This window comes from Mesoplodon mirus (genome assembly GCF_964341445.2).
Source record: "Mesoplodon mirus genome assembly, chromosome: X".
NCBI classification, from domain to species: Eukaryota; Metazoa; Chordata; class Mammalia; order Artiodactyla; family Ziphiidae; genus Mesoplodon; species Mesoplodon mirus.
In genome coordinates this window covers 52247991-52271131 of record NC_138981.1, presented here as the reverse complement: position 1 = coordinate 52271131, position 23141 = coordinate 52247991, and the positions used below count along the sequence as shown (strand labels likewise).

Here is a 23141-nt window from a genome sequence, read left to right as displayed (position 1 = left end):
ACTACTACTGTTAATAAGAATTGAAATGAATAAAGTTTCCTAGTTATTTCATTGGCTTTTTCTTCAAATCTGGAAGTAGTTGAGGAAACTGATGCACAGTGAGATTAAGTGACTTACTCAAGGTCACACATTCAGAAAGTGGTAATTCCTGGCCTAGAACCCAGGCCTCTTGACAGCAGATCTTTGCAGTTCTTCCAGTGTAGCCTGCATAGTGGACTCTGTGGTCAGAATGTGGTCATGACTCTGAGAATTGAAAAGCCGCCACTGACATAGAGCAGAACTCAAGAGGAAACTTTGAAGAAAGGAACAAAGGGACAACCTGGTGGAAAAGGAGACATCAAGGGAGGGATTTGTCTGAGGCCAGTTCTTTCTTGTTCTTATCAGTCTTCTGTGCTAATTTCAGGCCCCTGACAAGAACTGGGCATTTGGTCTTTGAGCATCAAGGTTGAGAGTTAGTAGTAGTGAAGAGGGGAAATTATGCATGCATGACAGAGAGACAGCATATGGAAGGCAGTTCTTTAGTAGGAGAAAAAAATGGCCTTGGGCCCCCTAAGAGCAAGCTGTGGCTCTGTACCTACCTTGCTCCCAGAACTTGATCAAAACCCTTCCCCACTAGGCCTCTGTTTCCATGTCACTAAAATGAGGAGTAGATTTATTAGAAGAATCATGTTCTCAAATGAAATTTGAGCCAGAAGCTTCTCTATAAAACCTGAAAAAGCAGAACTTGTCCAGTTGAAATGGGCCTGGGACAGAAGCGGCGGACAGAGTCTAGAGTTCCAGACTTGCAAGTGCAGACCTTATTCATTAGGGGAATTAGAATTAGAAGAGTGGGGAAGGATCTGCCCAGCTCAGCCAGATTGCTTGGAAGATAGGACAACCTTGGATGTAGGAGGCGGGGTGGGGGGTTGTCTTTCATTCATGTGGCCAGGATTCACATAGAGAATCACATAGGGGCAGAGATTAGAGTACCTTGGAGATCTGCATGCCTCTCCCTTTCCTGTTTTACAAGTGAGAAAATTAAGGCCCTGAAGGGGAAAGGGACTTACCAAGGTTGCAGTGATGGGTCTGGGTTCCTGAGTCATCAAATCAGGCCCTTGCCCCCTATAACCTACTACCTCTGCTATAGGGTTCTGGCTCTATGCTCTCTTGGCTGTATCAGAGACCTGAATGTGCTCTCAGGTTCGGTTGGAGAGAGAGAGCTGACAGAGAGGCTGAGGGAACAAGAGTATTATGTAACCTCCTAAAGGGGAACAGGCCTGTCAGAGCCCTTAGGGTGCCAGGCAGTCAGATGGGGGTGGAGGGAGCACAGAATCTCCTGCAGACTACATCAGTTCTTCTGAGGCAGGGAGCCCTGGATGCAACACCGTGTTGCTCAGCCATCCACCCTCGGGGTCCAGAGGAGGTTCGCACCGTGCGTCCATAGTCAGCTCTGGGAATAGTTCTGGCAGCTCTGATCTCTTTGTCTGCCTGCCTTCATTAGAGGAGAGAAAGGATGCACCTCCGTGCCCAGCTGGCTGCAGGAAGGATGTGCTAAGAGCCCACCCCCACCCCCTCAGAGTGTGGTGCCTAAAGGCAGCATCTACTTTTAGCTGTTCCTCCCACAGCCTCTCCTCTGCCCACTCTCTTCCTTCCTCCTCCCTCTGTGAACCCTGCTGGTTGGCAGGAGGGCTGGGCAGTGGGTGCTTTGGCACTGGGAAAGAGGCATGGTGGAGCCAGGCATCCCTAGGAGAGGCTTTGATAGAGCTGGCATGGTGGGAAGTCTCAGAACAGGCAAAATGATGAGACTCCGTGTTTAGGGCCTAAATGGAGTGGAGGGATTTATTAATTTCCTTTGGACCTTGCAACCACCTGAGGTGCTTGTTTTGAGAATCCAGATTGAACTGCATAGGAGGGCTCAGGAAGATTTATTGGATAAAACATGCATAGACACTTTCTCTACTTGGATTTAGAGAAAAGCAACTGGGTCTAGTGGATGCTCGCTTGATTCTTTTTTTTTTATTTTTTTTTATTTTTTATTTTTTTATTAGTTTCTGCTTTATAACAAAGTGAATCAGTCATACACATACATGTGTTCCCACATCCCTTGCTCGCTTGATTCTTGACTCTGTCTCTCTCTCTCTCTCTGTCTCTCTCTCTCGAACATTGTCTTAAACTTTTCAGTGGGTTTTGCACATTGTCTCACTTGATCTTCTCTGTGGCCCTGTGAAGTAGGTAAAACTGGGATTACCTGCATTTTACAGATGAGAAAAATGAGGCTCAAGGATGTATCGTCATATATTGCCTGATCTGGGCTCAAGCTCTGGAAGTTACAGTGCCATTTAAAGTCATTCCAGACAGCTGTATCTTTTAGAAGAGGGTCGTTACAGCTGTCTTGAGTCCAATTCCCTCATTTTGGAGGCTAGGGAACTAGGCTCAGAATGAGAAAGGGCTCACCCAAGGAAACACACAGTATGTTTGAAGCAGTACTGGAGCTAGAGCACTGCCTTGCAAGGATGTGAGTTCCTGGACCCATGAGACTTGCAAGCTGCTCTTGTCTTTCAGGGATGGTAAGGGAAATCTATATGGTGTGATAGAAAGCAAAGGATCACTGAACTAGTTGTCTGTCGTTGTTTATCTCTGTGACCTTGGGCAAGTCACTTAGCTTCGCTGAGTTGGTTTTCTTTTCTGTTAATTGAGGCTGATAATCCCTGAGAACTTTCTGAGGCTGAAATCTCTGGGTGACTGCTGTAGTGGAGGGGCCTGACACTTGGTAGGCTCTCTGGAAAGGATTTGTTAGTGAAAGGCTTACACCTGAATAAAGAGGGGCTGCAAATATGAACTTAGTTGCTGGGTGACCTTGAACAAATCCCATTGTCTTTGTGTCTCATTTCTCTCTGTTACAACGTGGAGGCCTCTTTTACTTTCCTCCCTTGGAAGGATAGAATCCCTATGTCCCAGCCCATGTCTTGGGTCATTGGTGGGAAGCTGGGATTTTTTTTCTTTATAAGAAGCTTTCTTTTATTTACCCCCATTCCACCCACCTCGCAACCTGGCCACACATGGTGCTATGAATACCAGACTAGCTTTCTCTCTCCCTATCTCCTGCAAAGATAAAAGAGGAATGTGGAAGAAAGCCAAAGTTAATTGTGTTTTTATTTAGTGCCTTCTCAAGTCCATCAAGCCAGAATCACCTAGGCACTTGGAAATTAAAAACCAATTCTTTGCTCCCAGGCCCTTAGCTAGAATTTGTGATGAGCATTACTGGATTTCATGATATGATTAAGAGTTATGTTAGAAATCGCAGGCTGTGGGCAAATGACCTAATTAGAACAAATCTGCACTTTTCACCTTTATCTGTATCGTTTTGTTTGGAAAATTCTCATTGCCCCGGGGACAGGGCAAGAAGATAAAGGCTATTGTATAGTTTTTTGTTCCTGCCACATTTGTCTTTTCTCACAATTCTATGAGGTGAGCAAGGCCAGGATTCTTCCCATTTTATGGCTAAGTAAATTGAAACTATCAGTGTTTCCTCTTAAAAGCAGTGGTGTACTAGAAAGAGCATAGCATATATAGTTAGCTGTTATCAACCCACCCATACCAAATGGCCTTGGGCAAGGAGTTCATTCTAAAGATGCCTTCTGCACTTTGTTTCTCTCTATGTCTTGTTATAAAAGTTAATCAAGATAGCAGAGAAAAGTAGGCAGATGTCACTATATAACTCTGGCTAGGTTGGCACTGAACCACTAATAGGCAGCTCAGGTACATCTATTTGACCTATGATAAGTCCACCCACATATCATCCAGGGATGCATGAGAGGCCTTGTCAAATGCAGAAGAGTGGCCCTAGATCCTGTGGCCCTTCGTGCCCTGTTTGGAGGTTTTCTCTTTGTAGATTTATCTGGTTGTGCCTTGAGCCTAAAAGCTGGCTTAGTACCATCACTAGCTCCCACAGTCATCCCAAAGGATGAGGAAGGAATGCTTTGGGTAAACCCCATCTCATTTTGCCTGAGCTTTAGTGAAGATTGTATGCCTTTAGGACTTTATCCCTTTTACTCCAGGTGGCTCAGGACACTGGAAAATGAGTGTGGAATGACAAATGTAGGGAGGCAACCAGTAGCTTGTCCAGGGCTAGAGGGGGCCTAGCTAGAAAGAGACAGCTGTAGGTGCTAATCCATATGCACGTATCTGTGCACTGTCTTTTTGTAGTGGTGGTAGTGGTGGTGGGAGGGACCAGTGTTAGTCCGTGGTGCTTAAACTGAGAAAGTCACTGGATGAGAATGAGGAAGAACCCATAATTCCACTCCCTTATAGTACTGCTTGGGACCCTGTTGTCTGGGGAGAGTCAAGGACTTGCCCAAAGTCTCATAGTTGGTCCTTGATCCTTGTATTGTCTCTCTGTTCAACTCTTGGCTGCTAGACCTCATATTTTTGAGGCCTCTTGGATAAATGGAGTGGTGGCTAACCCTCTTGGGGAAAGCACCTATGAACACCATATTCAGAAAGTGACAGATGAAATTCAAACCCATGTCCTCTGACCTGCTCAGGAGCAGATTAATCCAAGTGTCTTAGAGGACACCTGTTAGAAACTAATTGTGCAGGAGGAAAATTAGTTCAGTCTTGCTGTCTATCTATGCCCTCTACCCACACCCACATGTATACACACACACTATAGGTCACATGTGATGCACACACTCAGACATATGTCGAGTATATTTGGGATACACACGGGACACACATGGGTATGCTTTCACATTGACACACTTGGAGCACACTCATTCAGTTAACCATAGGGCACACTCACTTGCACACACTTGGCACAGTTAGGTTACATATATACAGACACATGTGAGGTATGCTTATGCAAATTTGTGTGTGGACACACATGGATACATATAAAACATAACTGTATCTCACATGTAGGGCACACTGAGATACATACTCAGATATACTTCTACCTCCAAGCACACACTCCTAAGGACTTACATGGACAAACAACTCTCCCACCTTGAGACACATTTGAACACACCTATGGGACACACTCACATGCCCCACACATCCCTATGGGACACTCTCTGTTGCAGAACACATTCTACCCCTAAGGCCAGCCAACTGTCTCAGTCTTCCAAGTGGGCAAAACAGGGCACTGGCCCCATCTGGTGGACCTCTATCACTTTGCTCTGCACCTTTATCCCTGAAATCAGGCTTCAGAGGGCAGTGAGCTCAGGAATAAAATGGATACTCAAGGTGGCATGTGTTATAGCAGCCTGCATCAGTCAAAAAAAAACTTAGAACTGAGCCCTGAGATGTTAACAGGCAGATGGAGAAGATAAATTGACACTGATCAATGCAGAAAGCTTGAGCCTGCTCCTCTATCCCCCAGTGTAGTTACAAACCATTAGGGAATGATATGATGGTGAAGTAATATCCTAGAAAACCTAAAGTAACTGAATATTAAACTTTGTTTTTCTTGGGCATGAAGTAACAACTTGGACCAGAGTAAGTATATCTAAATTGTGGGTGGGAGGGTGTGAGGGGAAGTAGTAGGATGCATAAAGGGGGTCAGAGGCTCAGCATCTCCTTGGCCAGTGGTGGTAGGAGAGAACAGCCACATGCTTAATGACCACAGCCCTGCCCCTAGACACACCAGCTTAGGCCATCTGGCCCCACTAATGAGGGCTATTTTTAGAGTTTCTCAAGCTAGAAACCAGGTCGGGGTGTCCTGGGGAGGCTTTTCTGGCCCTTAGTACCAAAGGCTGGAGCTGGAAGAGGGGGCCCTAGACTGGGTCTGGGTGAAGGGTGGGAAGCAGTGAGACAGGTGGCTGGAGTATGCCAGGTCTGCCCTGGAGCAGCAGCCTCAGAGCCCCAGTGGATTACTGTTGACTGTGACAGCCTCATATCTGTTTCTGAACATTGGACTTGAGATCAAGAAACACAAATTTCAGTTGCTATTCTGCCACTTAGAGTATGTCTCAGTCAGGTTCCCTTCCTCTGTCTCAGTCTTATTTGGTCTACAGGTAAAATTGTCAGTATTGTCTCTCAGACGCCGGCAAGGCTCAGACTTGAGAAAATGCTTTGCAGATGTATTTGTTCTTCACCAACAGATCTGTACTTACCCTATCCCTAAGCTGGTCTCGATGCGTGCCAGCTACTGAGCCTGACTTACAGAGTAGCAGTAGAAAAAAAAGCCAAAAAGGGGGCCAGGGAGAGACAACCTCATGATGTCAGGTTGGTCAGAGTCATTCTTGGATCACCCTTATACAGATGCTTTTCAGTGCCAGGTCAATCCTTTCCCAGAACACAGGTTTGCAACATTTAGGTGGTCATATAGCTTTGGCTCCTCAGGAACTCTATATAGGGAAAGTGGGGAGCATCAGAAATAGGGTCTCCTTCCTAAACTAGAAAAGGCAATCTCAGATGGCCTGTACCTGCCACCTGCCAGAGGAAGTAGCCTCGAGTGCCAGTACTGGCTCTGATAAAGTGTCTTATTCTAAGTTTTGTGCCCAGGGCCATTTCACTTGCTTTGTTGAAGGGGGTGAGTCGGGAACTAGACTATGTAGCACAAGTTCAGATTTCTCCTCATCCCATAAATTGTGGGCAAATTCCTTGAGTCTGTTTTCTGGTCTGTAAAATGGGCTTAACTGTTAAGTTTCACGATTGTGGGGTGCAAGAATTCATGGAGACAAAGTATGTAAAAAGTGACTTGTAAAATGTTGAACATGTTTTACTATTATTAAGAGTTCATCCAGGGTGTGATAACAGGTACTTTGGAGGTAATCTAGGAGCTTATCTTGTCTATTTCTCAACTCCTTACCCTTACCCTTTTTAAAGTAATATTGTCTCCATTTTGCAGATGGGGATACTGAGTCTCAGAGAAGGAGGGACCAGCCTGAAGATACAGGATTAGGTAGTGGTGGATTCAGGTCTAGAAGCCATGCCTTCAGATTATATTCAGTGTTCTTTCTATGGCCCCAAGCTACCACCCAAATGAATTCTAGTGCTAAAAGGAAGCTGCTGGTGGCAACTTAACATATGTTAAAAATTTAGCTTTGTCTCTGACACGTAGCAAGGAAGGGGGGCTCTCTGGGGCCCAGCCTTCCCCAGAAGTGTCCTGCTTGCCCACGAGAGGCACACTGACTGACCTGTCATCCCTTCCACAGCAGCTCATGTCCTACTTGTCTCTTGCATATTGGAAGCAGTGAAGCGTTGGAGAAGATGCTAAGCTGTTGTGAGAGGGAATTGTGCTGCCCATTTAATTCACTTCAGGAGGATCCCTGAAGGCACTTGATCTACCTTGGCCACCCCCACCTCCTCACAGCTTCCTGGGTACAGAAGCCCTGTATGACTGACCTGCCTAAGGGGTTGGGCCTAAAGGTATCTGAAGAAATAATGTTTAAGGGCCTTGATCTGTGGGGTGTTTTGCCAACTCTTGGGAGATGATAGTGGAAATCCAAAAACCAAAGCTGGGAGGGTCCTTTGAGACCATCTGAGCTGACTCTCACCTGGCCTTGATGTGGACATTAAAACCCAGCTAGGCTGACTTTTTCTCCCTTAGTGTGCTCTTCCTTGTATACCACAGATTCGCAAGCTAGGCCATATTTCCTAGAGCCTTTCTAGCTTGTCTATTTTTGCTTTCTCAGCCCGGAAGAAGGGTGGGTAGGTACAATGAGACACAGTGGTGAGAGGAAGGAGATGGAAGAGTATGTGGAGCTCAGGCCTTGGGGAAGAAGGCCTTTTGTGTCTTTTATCATCTGTCCTGCTGCTAATACATTATTTTCCTGTAACTCACAGATTGGCTGTGGGAGCCTAACCCAAACTGTTGCTATTTTCACTTGTGCTGCTAAAATCTGTATAATGACTACAGTATTGGCCTTTTTGGGGGATTGGACAAGCAATGTCAAGGGTGAGGAAACTGGAAGAAAAAAGGAGAGAGCCACCTTCTGTTCTTCAAATTTCAGAAACCAAAGAGGTGAATAGGGAACGGTTAGTCGCCAAAGCCCTGCCAAGAAGCAGCCACACAGTTTCTTCAGCTCTCTTGACCCTAGATACCTCATTTAAAAATGACTTTATTTTTGAAAAGGAAATACATTCACATGGTTCAAAAGGCACAAGAGGGTACACAGTGAAAAGTCTCACTCTAGCCCTGCCCTCCAGCCACTTGGCTTCTTCTGCAGAGGCCATCAGTGAGTCCTTCCAGAGAAATGTTCTATGGATATATAAACATATATGAATATATTCTTTTTTCTCTTTTTTATGGTAATATACACACTGTTCTATACCTTGAAGGTTCTGTGATCCTGTAGGAGCATGAGGATATGCTGTGGAGAACAGAGGTTAAGAGCCCTAGTTCTAGAGCAAAACTACTTGGGTTTTGCTTCTGGCCCTGTGTGACCTTCAGCAATCACTTCATCTTTCTGAACTATGGTTTTCGCATTTTTAAAATGGGGATCAAACAAGTTAGTATATGTAAAAACTTAGATTCATCTCTGACACACACTAAGCACTCAGTAAATGATAGCCATTTTTTATTATTAGAAAAATATTGGACTGTGAGTCAGAAGATTTGGGTTCTCTTTTGGCCTCTGCTCCTGCATTACCTGAGGGACTTCCTTTGTCCAATCCTGTTTCTTCATCTTTAAAACGAGGTCTCATCCCTACTTTTCTTACCTCCCAGAGTTGCTGGGAGGATCTAGTGAGCTCATGAATGTGAATTGAATATGAAAGCAACCTAGAACTATAATGTGTTTAGCACATTGTAGGGGTGCTGCTTACTGTTTTCTGGAAGCTGCTTTAGGTGGCTTGAACCCAGTGGCCTGAACCGTATGGAGATAGCAGTATTCTTCCTTCTGGCAGTGGAACCCAAAGGCCATTCCTGTACTAGAGTTCTATTCTGGGTAGAGGTAGCCCATGGCAAACATTTGAAATAGTAAAGTTTTGTCTTCTGACCTTTCTTATCCCACCCCCTCCCTCTTCTGCCTTCCTTGTATCCATGTCTCCTTCAACTCCCCTCTGTCTCTTGACAAAACCTGCTTTTAGAAGCAAGGCAGCAGCATCTGTCGGAGACAACCCCAACTTTCCATTTGAGATAACCTAGTCCAACTAGCTCAGGGAGGAGTTATATCTGCTTAAGTTCAATACTGCAAGTCAGCAATCAAGCCAAGCCTGGAGCCCATTCTTCCCATCCCACTTTTTCCACTAGCATTTTCATTTTAGTATAAATTTGAAATTCAGATTCCTTAGCAAAGACATTTGGTGATAAACGAGATACTGGAAGTGTCTCCACTTAGCCTTCATACTGAGGTGTTCTTACCCCTTCATTTCCAGGGAGGGTCAGATTTGTTTGGGGCCCTGAGAGGAGAGGGTGAGGTAGGTGCTGGATGTAGTATTCAAGGGGTGACATCTGTAGAGCAGAGGGAGGAAAGAGCACCAGAAAATGTCTAAAACTGATTTCCAAAATGAAGCTCATGGAGAAAATATTAGAAGTTCTTTATATATTAAATAGTTAATCTCATCATTTAATTTCTATTTTTTGTGGAGATTTTTTATAAAACACATACTACATTAGTAGCATTTAGATACTGGGGTAGGTGTTTATTTTTTTTCCAATTGACAATTTTTAATCAAAACAATTGACAACTGTCCTTCTAAAAGACTGTAGGCTTGGTTTCTAATCTTGGCTCTGCTGCTGTGTAACTTGACACATTAGGTAACTTCCTCTTACTAGAGCCTCAGTTTTCTTATCTGTAAAATGTTGGACTGAACTAGGTGTGCTAGCTCTTGGGAGTCTCCAATCCTGGCCTTCTCTGAGTATAATAATCTACTCTTTCAGGCTTTTGAGCCCGAGACAGAGTCAAGAAGAGTTGGTTCAAGCCCTAGCATCTTACTGGATGCTTTATCCCTCAGTCAGCTTCCCTGGGTCCCTTCCCTTCTTCACCCCCACCTCCTCCACCTAGCCCAGATAAGCAGAGGATATCTTATATAAGCCTACCTGACCTACTTGAATTTCTTTTGTTATAAGCACAATCACTTCTCCTGCAGACACAGACCGGATGCCATCCTTCCTGGGCCCTGAAGGTGGGTCTCATTGTGCTTCTCATGTGTCCTCTTTGGCAGCCTAGGTTTAGATGTTGCATCCCTCTTTCTGTAGTCTTTAAGGACACAGTCTGAAGGGGAGCCAGCTCAGCTAATTTGAATCCCCTGTGACCTGATCTAGTGTATGCTCACTGACCACTCCTGCTCATCCACCATTTGTCATGTCTGCTGGGAACCCAGGACTGTGCTAGACTTTGTCAGGAGAAACATGACCCACCCCTGAACAGGAAATGCTCCTGATAATGACCAGAAACACTGCTAAATGACTTGGCCAATGTCTTTTCTCTTTCAGGGAGCAAAGGAGAAGAGGGAAATCAATAAGCTACTGGAAACCATCTTTCACTTTCTGATGGACTGTTTAAATGCAGATTTCTCTTTTGGGCCATAAGGACTCCCCAGGAGACAATTACATTCTCCTTGGAATGCCTGCCAAGGCTAGAGCCTTTGCAAGCCTGTGTCCTGGGTGGGCATGTTCAGTAGACTTCAAGGTGGTTTAAGTTGATTGAAATATATTTATTTTTCCTCTCTCTTCTCCAGACATAGGAGCATGTCACAGTGCACCTTACTAAATGCTGTTCCTGTTCTCACCACCTTAGACCAGATGGCCACATTTAATACAACATTAGAACTATTAGTTCCAACCTATCTCCTCCTCTGCTCCTCCCCCCACCTACAGTCCTCCTTCCCCTACAAGATTTTAACACGACATCTGTCAAATGGATAAAAAATTACTTTCCCTTCTTCTCTCTGCCTTGCCCACCCACCCTCTGGCTGTGGTGTTGATGAGTATAGAACTATACATGTGGGAGGCCTGGAGGACAGATTCTTCATGTAGTTCTAGCCCCCTCCTCCTACCCTTCTGTAAACCTAGAGGAGCCCCACCCCCACCCCTTGGAGGAACGCCAAGGCTGGCCTTCAAGTCACAGTCCAGAAAAATTTAAGGCTCCCAGGGCTGGTCCCCGTCGAACCACATAAAGAAATTCAAGAACCCAGGTTCAGGGCCCAAGATGGGTCTAGGTCACCTCAGGCATTTGGGGCTTTTTGAGCCCTCTGCCTAACCCCTAGGCTTGCCCTGGCCATCTTTCAAGGTATGAAGGCAACAAGAGACCCAAATGGGTGGCTGGAACTTAGTACCCACAACTAGTCTAAGAAGGGCATGATGCCCAGAGCAGGAATATTTTGGAGATAAGGCCCAGTCTAGCTCACGGCAGAGACAGACTGGGGTCAGAGTAACCTCCAGCTTGGGATGAATTGCTTCTGACTCAACTCATGGGGAGAGCATTGTTGAGTCAATTTTTTTTGCTAATAATTTGTCTCTTAAAATATTGGGAGCTGATGGGTAGATTGAACACAGCTCTAAGAAATTGTTTCTAGATTGTAGTGTAGAGAGATGCTGCAAGTTTTTTCCATTAGGGCCATTGGGGGCCTCAGTGTTGAAGGTCAGGATGGTGTGGGAGTAGGTGTGCAGGTGCAGATAGTCTCTTGAAGCAGACTGGGAAAATCCTCCTAGACAAACTATTATAATTCCTTAGCCTGCCTGGAAGCTGACACAAGAAGGAGAAGCCAGGAGACAGAGTTTCAGAGATTCTGGTTTCTTCTGAATGGTCCAGTGCAGTAACAGGAAATTATTGTACTTCAAACTCTGGCTCTAGAAAGTTTAAAAGACTCTTGGTCTCAGTATGATATATGATTTAGAATCACTTGGGCTGCTTGTTAAAAATGCTGGGGTGATTCTGAGCAGAGGGTCTGGGGACCACAAATCAAGAAACTGGTGTAATGAATCAGAGGCACCTGAATAGTGCCAAAAAAATCCAAAACAGCTTGACAGTAACTTTTATTCCCAAGATGCCTTGAAGGTGCAAGCTGATGCTTATCAGGTTGGGAACTATTCTGGTATGGGAGACTTCTCCAGCCAACAGTATCATGGTTGGTGGTCTGAAAACATTTCTTCTCTCTGATCTGTGCAATACTTGGCCCAGTTGGCTACATTTTCTCTAAAGGACTTATTCCTTCAACAAGACCAAACTCTTAACATCATGAACTTTGGGGCAGCAGCTAGGTCTTACCTCAGAAACTCCTGGGCCCATTAGGTTGAGCTAGTGGCTGAAGTTCCATACCAGAAAAGTCCATTGCTAAGGTCTACACCAAACAAGCAACTTCCCTTACCTCATATGTTTGGTCACCGTTATAGCTGAGATCACTTTGTAACTCCTTTTGGAAGAGGTTTAGAAAGAGGTGTTATCCTTTGTTATTAGTCTGTGATGAATGAGAAAATGTCCTGGATGGCTTCATATCTTAAGATGCTTGCCTGGGTTTCCCAAGCTTTTAGGGGCTGACAGGTGTGAGTTGGCTTGTGACATATTGGCCTCTGGATGAGGTGGTCTGTCTTGCTCTTGCTGAGCAACCTGCATCTACGATCACCTTTCAAATCAAGCCAGACTAGCTGGGGTTCGTGTCTCCCAGGTGTGGCTGAAGCCAACCTTCATTTATTAAAATGAAAAATGGATGGTACAATGAGATATTGAAGAAAGCCAATGCCTAATGACTCACAAATCACATGGCCAACTAGGAAAAAATGATCATATCATGAAAAGTGACAGTATTTGCATACTTCCTTTCAGTACATTTAGAGCCATCATCACTTAAATGCATTAATTATTCTGCTCAGAAATGAAATTATTTAGTTATGGGTGATAGCAATACACTGATTAAAGCTGAAACTAGCTAAGTGTGAACTATTAAGTCATACGGGAAAAAAAAGCAATCCTTATGATTTTTTTAAAATTTATGTTGTTTTTTCTTACCTGACATCTCTTCTTCTTTCCCTGATGACCACTGAGCATCTGCGAAGATCTTCAGCCAAAACCAGCCCACCGCAGAAGCTGCCTGGTCATAAATCCTACCAGCAATGGATTGGCCTATAGGCCACCTGGTACATGTTATGCAAACAATTTCTTTGGCCCCATAGAATATTCTGCAACCTGAACAGAAATGCTCACTCTGTTGCTGTGTTCTTCCTCTGAGCTTGCCTGGTTTTAGGGCTCTGGTCATAGAACTTTAGAGGCTAAAAACAATGTTGTTCATTATAGATTAAGCAGATGTTTTAGATTTACTGTTCACAAGTGTACACTCTGGAGAATAACACCCTGGTTGATAACTTGAATAACTCCACATTGTCTAATATATTCTTCTTATCCTAGGTAGAAATTAGTGAAAGAGTCAAGGGAGAGAAAATACAGGCTGGAGTCATCAGAGACAGGATTAAGGAGCAGGTGGGCCAAGATCCTATGGCAAGGAAGAGGCAGCATAGCTCCAGTGTCCCTACACTTAACCATGGCCAGGGGAATGGCTGAATCAGAGGCACAGAGGTAGGAGTTATCTGCCTGCAAGAGACTCAGTTTGACTAGAGTGGAAGGTCCCTGCCAGGTTCAAGACAAGGATTGGATCCATAGATGGGGTTAGATTAAGGAGAACTTTGAGAGATTGACAGTAGAGAGTTATTGAGCCTTCTTGAGCATGGATAGTGGCACCAGGAAAGAAGTTTTGAGTACAATTATTGAGTAGCTTGAGGAGGAAAGAGACCTGTGAGTAGCAGGAAGGCCAGTTGGGAGGCAACTTGAGGTGATAAGGGCCAGAGCTAGGATAAGGCATTGAAAAAGAAGATAAAGGGTTATATCTGAGAGAGATACATGTAGAAGAAAGAAACAGCACACCCAGAAAAGTTATCAGGAATGGGAAAAATGAGGAAGGAGGGGAATGAGGCCTTATGAGTTTTACATATGTTTTATTGGAGGCAGTAGCAGACCCCCAGGGAAATGTGGAACAGGTAGTGGGAAATATGGAACTGGAGGTACTAAGAGCCGATGTCATGAGAAAGATGACTTATCTGAGGAGCTACATGGAGAGAACAAAGAGTAAATGCCCCCATTGACTTTTGAATAGGGCAGTCAAGGGCTAAAATGGGAAACCCATTCCTCAGTTTTCCCAGCCAGTCTGACTGGCCTGTGCTTTAATGTGTCACTAACAACATCTGAGTGAGTTACATTCAAGAAAGGACTAGTCAGTTCCAAGTTCTCATTTTCCTGTGTAGAGAGCAAAGAAAGCATACTGTCAAGCACAAAGATGGGTGAAAAGAAAGAAACTGCAATAATGAAATTCCTGTCCTCTGCAAAGCTCAAGTGTGACCCTCAATAGAAAGCCAGGGCTGGAAAGGACTTGAGAAGTCATCTGTTTGATTCAAGTCTGTAACTTGATGGATAAAGGAACTGAGACAGGTAAATGGACCTATCCAAGATGATTCAATGAGTTACTGGCTGAACTTCCTCCAGTAGCCAGTCTTTTGGTACCTCCCCGCTGTTGTTGGAATAGTCTGGTTTACATCTTTCCAGAAGTGGGTGAGATTGTTGTCCTTGAACACTTTGGGCAAGATAACTAGAGTCTGTTTACAAGGCCATATGAAAAGGACATCTAGTTTATTCAGGAGAGAGAATAAAATCCCAGCCTATTTTATATGTGCTTAAAGGGAACAAAGGAAGGAATCTTGCTCTTGTCCATGCCTAGCTGTTGAGGGAGGGGACCTTCTGAGAGGATGGGGGCAGGTACCAACTGAGAAAACCTTACAGAAAGGCAAAACTCCTTCATACCCCTCCTTGTCCCCTTGTGAAGCTTCTCAAAAGGCAGGCCTGGCTCAGCTACTTTCATGGCAACTGGGACATATGCTATTCTGAACAACACTTTTTTTAACCTTTCCCTCTTCTGCTGCTTGCCATTAAAATTCTAGTATTTCTGGCAGCCACCCAGGCTAATTAAACAACTATTTTGGGGGTGGTATTGCTCAGCTAGAGGGCAAGAATATGAAGGGGAAGTCAAGTGGTACAGCTCTGGAAAACTGGTGAGGGCTTTATTTTGTGTTGGCAAGGCCCGGCATTGGGAATGCTCCTTACATGACCCAAAATATCCATTCTCAGACATACCAACCACTGAGGAATGCCTCCTAGACAGGCAGGGAGCCCGACCTGTGGGGGTGGCATGGGGATCCTTGGAAGAATGAGGCATCAGGAGAGACATGGCTAAAGCCTAGGCTAGAAAGATTCTCTAGGGCAGTGGTTCACCAAGTGTGATCCCTGAACCAGCATCATAGGCATCCCCTGGGAACTTGTCTGAAATGCAAGTTCTCAAGCCCCATTTCAGACCTACTGAATAAGAGACTCATGGGGCCTAGCAATCTGTGTTTTAACAAGCTTTCTAAAGGATTGAGAACTACTGCTTTAGATCATTCACAGGGTGGGCTGGTCTCCCTGGAGAGAGAAACCAGCTGGGAGACCTCTCTCCCTGCTATCTTGGCAGGTAGCGTTGGGGATTGGCAAAAGCAAAGCTATACAATAAGCTCAACTAGAGATTCAAATCTGCTCTACCACCTACTAACTGGGTAACTGTGGGCTACTTGGTAATATCACAGGTTATCTTCAGTAAAAATGGAGATGTTAATGCTTACCTTGGAGAGCCATAGAGACTAAGATCACAAAAGAAAGTCTCTTACCCAATGCCTGGCATATGTTTTCAACAAGTGTAAGTTTCTCTTCCTCCCTCCTTCCCTTTCTTTCTCCCTGTTTTACTTTCTTCCTCCCTTCTTCCTTGCTTTCTTTCCTTCCTCCTGAAATGGCCCACTGGACACTCCAAGTTAGCTGTAGGCACATTCCTCACTGTTGATCAGAGACCAGCCTGAGAGATCAAACTCCCAATGCCTACAGGGTATAGTGATCATATTTCCAGGTTAAAAGTCAGGGCACATGGGTCTGATAACAGATGTGTCTATTTGTAGGACAATGGGATAGAACATTTGAAATTAGAATTCCTGGGAAATATAGATAAAAAGGAATTGGATATCATTCCTTCTTATTTTATTTATTTATTTATTTATTTTTGCGGTACGCAGGCCTCTCACTGATGTGGCCTCTCCCGTTGTGGAGCACAGGCTCCAGACGCGCAGGCTCAGCGGCCATGGCTCACGGGCCTAGCCACTCTGCAGCATGTGGGATCTTCCTGGACCGGGGCACGAACCCGTGTCCCCTGCATCGGCAGGCGGACTCTCAACCACTGTGCCACCAGGGAAGCCCAATATCATTCCTTCTTTAAGAACTATATCAATATTATGACTCTTCCCCCCTTTATCTTCTTATACATGTCCAAAAGTATCTTTGGTTTGGGAATGCAGAACACTGTATGTTCCACTCACTGGTAAGTCTGAGCAAGAACCAACCTATATTTAGTCCTGTACTTGAAATGCCCTGAGGATTGGGAATTATTTTAGAAGTCACATCAGCACTGTCCCAAGGCCAAGAGCTATTTGGGTACCTTGCTGGAGTAACCCAGTACCACCTCCTGGCTTTATGTTGGGCTTGCAAGGTGAAGAAGTTGGGATAGTTGGGAAATTAGGGATTTGGTGGGGGGGAATAAACCAGTTATAAACAAGAAATAAAGAACTTAAGCTTTGATATAGCCACTCCCAAATGGACTTTTCTTGGCTTTCTTCCTCTTATAGGTAGCTCTGTACTATTTGTTAATTTGATCAGCTCCTGCTACTCGAAACTCTTGTCCTTGATTTTTATGAGATTGCACCCCTTGGTATCCTAACTATGTTCTGACAGCTCCATTTTGGTTTGTTTCTCTGGCTCCTCTTCTCTTCCTTGCCTCCCATTATTGTTTTCCTACGTTTCTGGCCTTCTTTCTTAGTACTTTCTTCCAGGGCAAACTTCCTTGGTTTCTACAATTTCTTCTGGGCCATTGACTCCCAATCCTGTAGAACTATCTCCCCTGATCTCTCTTGAACTTCAAATCTACCTGCATGTCCTGCTGGCCCCCAACATTCAGCATATCAAAGAGAAAACTTGTCATCTCTTCTCCCCCTCCAAAACCAACATTTCCTCATAACTTACCCTCATGCCTTAATGATCACACTTAGGATTGAACTCCCTCTACCAAATCAATTTTGACCTCCTCCTTTTCCTCAAAGGAGATCTAAATACCTTCAAACAGGTCTCCAGTCCACCTTTCTAGCTGCCCTTCAATCCTACTCTTCCCAGCCCTTTCCAAACTCCACTACCTATTTACCATCAAATTTCCCATAGCCTTCACCTTTGAGACTTTACTCTGCCTCACATGCCTTTCTTGTTCCCTACTCTGTAACAATCCTATCCATTTTTTTAAGACCTATTTCAGTGCCCCACAAAACTGTTTTTAGAGTCCAATAGCCACACATGATCCTTCCTCTGAAGTCTTGTACTAGGCCAGAGTATACCAGGCACTGTATGAGGCACTATACATCCAGAACTCAGTTCACCTTCTCTACAATTCTGCCTGTGAGGCAGGTATTAATATCCCCATTTTGCATATGAAGAAACTGAAACCAAGGGTTGTATAGCTTGAAAGTCTCATCCATGGCTTTTGTGATATTGTACTCCTTACATGCTGACAGTTCCATTTTGGTTTATTTATGTGGCTCCTCTTGTACTCCTCACCTCCCATTGTCACTGTTACTTTCTAAAGTAGCAAAGCCCAGAATTGAAGCTAGGTTTGCTTGCCCTTAACCACCTTTGCATACTGCTTGAAGGGCATTCACTGTTGGTACCCAAAGGGCCCTTGATCTTCAGGTAAGGACTGTGGCTGAATCACAGTAAGCAGATCCCTGCACACAGTGGGAACACACTCAATGAGTGTTGGGTGGAAAATGGATGAGCAAAGTCATATTTATGAAAAATTGTAGCAAGTTAAAAGTCAATCCTGTATACAAAGGGGAGATTTAAAACCAATTTCCAGCAGCCCAAACTTAAAACATCTCAGAAGATAGGGGAAGAACATTCCCTTATTCCTGGTTGCATTTGTGACTAGAGAACACAGGAGCCCTATACAGCTACCAGCCCCTTCTGGATTGCCCTTCTCTCATTATCTGCACACACATCTGTCAACCCTTGGTTCAGTGTCTTACAGCTTGTGAATCAGGTGGGGGTGTAGAATTATCCTCACTTAACAGATGAAGAAAGTGAGACTCAGAGGCAGCATAGTTTATAAGAGCAGAGGCTCTGTAAGAGCCAGACTGTGCCTGTATTTGAAATATGACTTAAGTACTTATTGGCTGTTTGAATTTGGGCAAATTATTTAATCTCTCGGAGCTTCAGTTTCCTCGTCTGTAGGATAGGGATAATAATAGTATTTCCTCAAAGGGTTGCTGTGAGGATTAAGTGAGTTGATGTGTGTAAAGTGCTTAGAATAGTGCCTTACATATATTTAGTGCTCTATATTAGCTAATATTATCATCTTTATCATCCCTTCTTTAGCAAGGTCTTAAATCCAAGTGTTCTTTTTCCACCTTCTCTGTCTATGGTGTTATGTTGGGGAAAAAATGGTTCACTAGGCTGGCCATCTGGTGATGATAGGCAAGTCACTCCTGCTATATTACACGTGATCTATAAAATGAGGGATTAAGGGTGATGATCTTTGAAGTGCTGCCTAGTTCTGTCATTGATTCCAAGTAGACAGTGACAACAGGCTTGCCAGTTGGTTTGTGGCCACTGTGTCCTATCCAGGGATTGGCCTTGTCCAGGGAATAGCTGGACTTTGTGACCTGAGTGCCCAGGCAGGTCAACTGGACTAAATGGGGACAAGAATGAGCCAAGTGCTGCTGGGAGAATCCAAGCATGGAGTCCCTCAAAAGAAGACTGCACTGTAGAAAAAGTACAGGCAGTGGAATCAGCCAGAGCTGGGACTAGGGTAATTCAAACAGCATCACAGATAGAGTCCTGAGCAGAGCATTGGTAAGTGATGCCAAGATCACTCTTTGACCCTTGATAAAAAGTCAATGATATATCTTTAGACTATAAGCCCTCATGGTGCTCTGAGTTGGGGCTGTATGTGCTTATCAAGCTCTAGCAGCACCCTGTTGGTACCCATCTTTGGCAGGAGAGGGGAGACTTCTCTGTAAATACTTACTTTATTGAGGCCAGTGACCAGCAATTCTTCTTCTCCACTGAGGCCAGAACAAGAAGATATTGACTTTTAGTGTAATTGGAAGAAAGCAAGTTCAACATATAAATGAATCTCCTCTTAGTCAGGGGCACCAGTGACTGAAGGTGGCTGTCCAAGTCTCTTTGGGGTTGAAGAATGGAGCCATCTGGTTTACGATATTATGAATGGAGCTCTGTGAGTTCATTTTAGCTTATTAGTAAACATTGGTAGTGTGGCATGATAGGTATTAGTGCATATACAGTCAGAAGACTGAGCTCCATAATTTATTACATGTGTGATTGGCCAAAGGACCAGGTCACCACTCTGAGCCTCAGTTTCCTTATCTTTAAAATATGGATAATAGATCCAGCTCATTCAGTAAGGACCAAGTGATGCAGTAGATATGAAAACACTTTGTGAACAGTAAAGCATGAGGTACTTTAAAGGTGTTATTATAAAAGGTCTTATTTGAAATCTCTTTTACATCCAAGCTGAGGAGCTCCCTCTATGCCTTCTATAGAAGGCACAATGGCTAGACCCCTGAGCAATGAAGGATGCCTCATGCAGGAGCTAACCAACAGAATGCCCTAACTAAGTCAAAAGATCAGTGTGTATGTTTTTTCCTGTGTGTGATGTGTTATGCATTAGTATCATGACCATAGGGTTATTCTCTGGCTGGTATGTTGGAAGGCAGACCTGTGTGAGAGGATGCATGTTCCATATTCTGTCTCTGTTATCTTTAAATTGTTTTGACTTCGGTCTTGTGGAGCCATAATTGCCTTGGGGTCCTTCCTCAAAGCAGGCTGATGGAAAAGATGACTTCTAGAGGACATGTTCAGCAATTCAGTTCTGGGGAGGGAATGTTTGAGTCCTTTGCCTGACAGGACATATGTTCTCTATTCTGGAAATTGTTCCTCCAAATGCCAGAAAGATTGATGACCCATACAGGCTGGAACCAGTTAGGGGAAAAAGAAGAATACATAACACAGTGGTCAGGATGGTAGCCAGAGAGAAACTAACTATTCCCCCACACCCATCCTCATCACTGTGTGTAGACAAGTGTCATGAACATATGTGTGTGTATGTTTATGTGACAGTGGCATAGATGTCTGCCTGGCGCTATGTGGAGCCAAGTCCTGCTGGCCACAAATTCTAAGGACCAAGGTTAGGCTCTGTGCATAGCCCCTGCCTTGCTGAGTGAAACTGAGCTTACCCCTTAACTTGCTTATGGCTCAGTTTTGCCATCTATCAGATGCAGAAGTCAACCTAGATACCCTGTGTATCTTACAGGGTGGTTGTTTAAATCACTGAGTGAATGTGTGACAATGTCGAGTTTCTTGGGAGCAAGGCATCACAGAACGCCATATTCTTTCATACCTATGAACACATGACCTCTCTGGATAGCATCATGTGTGGGTGAGAACAGGAGGCTGCAGGACTGGGGTCCGTTATATGTGAGGAATGCCGTGGTCTGTAACTCCTGAAGGTGGGGTACAGTAGGATTAAATAATGTATCACCAACTCTCAATTGGACAGTTCCAAAGAAGAAGAAGAAAGGGGGAGGAGCACAGAGAATTTATAGCAAATATGCTTGAGCCTCATTTTAGCCATTGGTTTCAGACTCTCCACCCATTCCAGATCCAGGGCTGCCTCGAAGTACAAAGGAGAGATGGATTGGGGCTTTTTATTTTCTCTAGGGAAGGAGATCTTGAGTAGGGATAAAATCATGAGGCCTGTGTAGTCCATATACACATTCTGGGTCATTCTACCCACTGGCTAATGGAGAGTTGATAGTATTATTTGTCTTGTAGTCCAGTGGAGCTTGCTCTCCCAATGTCATCTCCATCACCCTACCCTTCATCACTAATATGTGAGTTTTTCCATAAGTAGTAGAGATTTGGGGAGGGGGGCAAGTAAGGTAGCTAGATGTGTGGACTGAACACATTCTTATTTTGTCTCCTAAGCTGATCACTGGAGATTCCATCGTTAGTGCTGAGGCAGTATGGGATCACGTCACCATGGCCAACCGGGAGTTGGCATTTAAGGCTGGCGACGTCATCAAAGTCTTGGATGCTTCCAACAAGGATTGGTGGTGGGGCCAGATCGACGATGAGGAGGGATGGTTTCCTGCCAGCTTTGTGAGGGTGAGTGTCAGCCTTCACTCTCCTCTCCTGTCTCCTTGGCTACTTGCCCCTGGCCTCCCCCTCACCAGCCCTTGTTCTCCTCCTTCCCCTTCTTGTGGCTCCTCACATTTTCCCCTGTATGTTTGGTCACCTACCCAGGGCCCGGACTTCCTTTAATCTTTGCCCTTCTAGTTTTGAGACTTTTTTTTCTCTTGTTTATTTTAACAATCTCCACCTCCTGCCTCCCACCTTCTACCCACTGTGACTTTGCACAAATCACTTCCCTTTTTGCCTTGATGGTTTTGAAGACACTTTTAACTCTATATTGCTGTGAAATTTTACCTTTCTTCTCTCTCTTTTCTGCTTTCTTTCTTTTCCTTGCCTCCTCTTTTTTATCCTTTCTTTTTATAGATCTCTTCCCACCCTCTTTCTCCCCTCCCCACTCTCTTTCTCCCCTCCCCACTCCTCTCTGCTTCCTTTGCCTCCTTTCTCTCATTTAGGGATGTGTGAACACCCCTGTGTGTTGTCTTATGATTGTCTACAGCTGTGAATGTAAGAGTCTGGGCTCCCTACCCTCCCAGGGGTTGGAGTTTACTCATTGCAAATTTTACTTTTTGCAAGGTGGCTGGGAACTAAGATGTGTCCAGGGTGGGAAGCAGGCAGCTTGATAGTGCTGGCAAGACCTTGGCCCCTTTGACATTGTACCATGAAAAACCTGGCCGTTAAAAGAAGGGGTTCTTGGGAAGGGGCTCCTTAGCAATTTCCACTTCCTCTGGGTCACCCATTAGCAGGATGCTAATGGGGAAAGAACATTGGCCTGGTGTTCCAGCTCTTGGCCGTCCTTGGAGTTATGAGCTAGAATCAGCTGTTTGGCAATTGTGAACTCTGATTTTCCCCATATGCAAAATGGTGTTGGCAATTATTTCACGACAGGAGATATCACAGTGAATTAAATACTGTACATTAAAACAGATTTGTGGCAATACAAGTACCAAAGCCACATCAGGATGTCTTATGACCATCCTTACCACAGCCTATCATCTTTTGTTAGTTTCTTTTGTAATATAAGACTGAAGTCCTGACCCCAAACAAAAGATCAGAGTGGCTTGGGCCCTTGGAGAATGAAGGGTCTCAGGATAAGAAGGATAGAAGCGTGACATGAAGGAAGGAGCAGGGCACTTGGAATCAGATAATCTGAGATGCAGATGCAGTTTCAGCTTTACTACCTCCTAGCTCTATGGCTTTTGGCAAGACTTTTATCTTTCCTGAGCCTTATTTCCTCATCTGAAAAATAGGAATAGCATACTTTTTATGAGGATTAAATGAGATCATTATGTGAGTAATGAATCCGACACAGTGCTTGGCACATACTGGGTACTTAGCAAATTGTAACTTGCTTTATCATCATCATTATCCTCGTCATCACCACCACCACCTCCACCTTATTAACTCCAATAAGGTCTATGTATCAAGGCTGGTCATAGTGGTTGAAAGAGTCCTCCTTCCTTGGAGGGCTGCAAATGTAGGAAGCACTGTTATCCAGTTAGAGCAGTTTAGGTGAGGGCACTGCTCAGAAGCAAGGAGGTAGACAAAATAGCCTCTCATCCCCTCTATCCTGAGAATTTCTTAATGAAATATCCCGTCCTTTCTCCTCTACCTATATGGAGTCTTCCATCAGAGTTTCCACATGCTGTGTGTCCCAGCTCAGCTTTGTTGGTTGATGAACTGGTCCCAGGGGTAGTTAGAAAGAACACATCAATAACCATGGGCCTTTGGAACTAACATGAGACCCCGTACACAGACAGGTTGTGTGTCTTAGGCTGACAGCCCCCCCTTTAAAAGAAGGATTAAACTGCACCCAGTGACAAAATCACCCAAATCTGCATGTATTTCACCTACAGTGAAATGTCATTTTTATAATAAACTGTAATTCAAGGGGTGGGACAAAAC

At 44.5% G+C, this 23141-nt stretch overlaps 1 protein-coding gene across 7 annotated transcripts in view; it reads left to right on the top strand.

Annotated features, from left to right (window-relative positions):
- Positions 1–23141, top strand: part of ARHGEF9 (Cdc42 guanine nucleotide exchange factor 9) — a 206966-nt gene that overhangs the window by 7475 nt on the left and 176350 nt on the right. For 3 of the 7 annotated variants that reach the window (XM_082609866.1, XM_082609865.1, XM_082609864.1), the window contains exon 2: positions 21033–21212. The exons of 3 other annotated variants lie outside the window; for them this stretch is intronic. In XM_082609866.1, coding sequence (XP_082465992.1) covers positions 21087–21212 — 126 coding nt within the window. In that variant the 5' untranslated portion in view covers positions 21033–21086. Of the gene's footprint in view, positions 1–18333; positions 18879–21032; positions 21213–23141 lie in introns of those variants that run through there. One more of the 7 variants, XM_082609867.1, reaches the window with a different exon arrangement.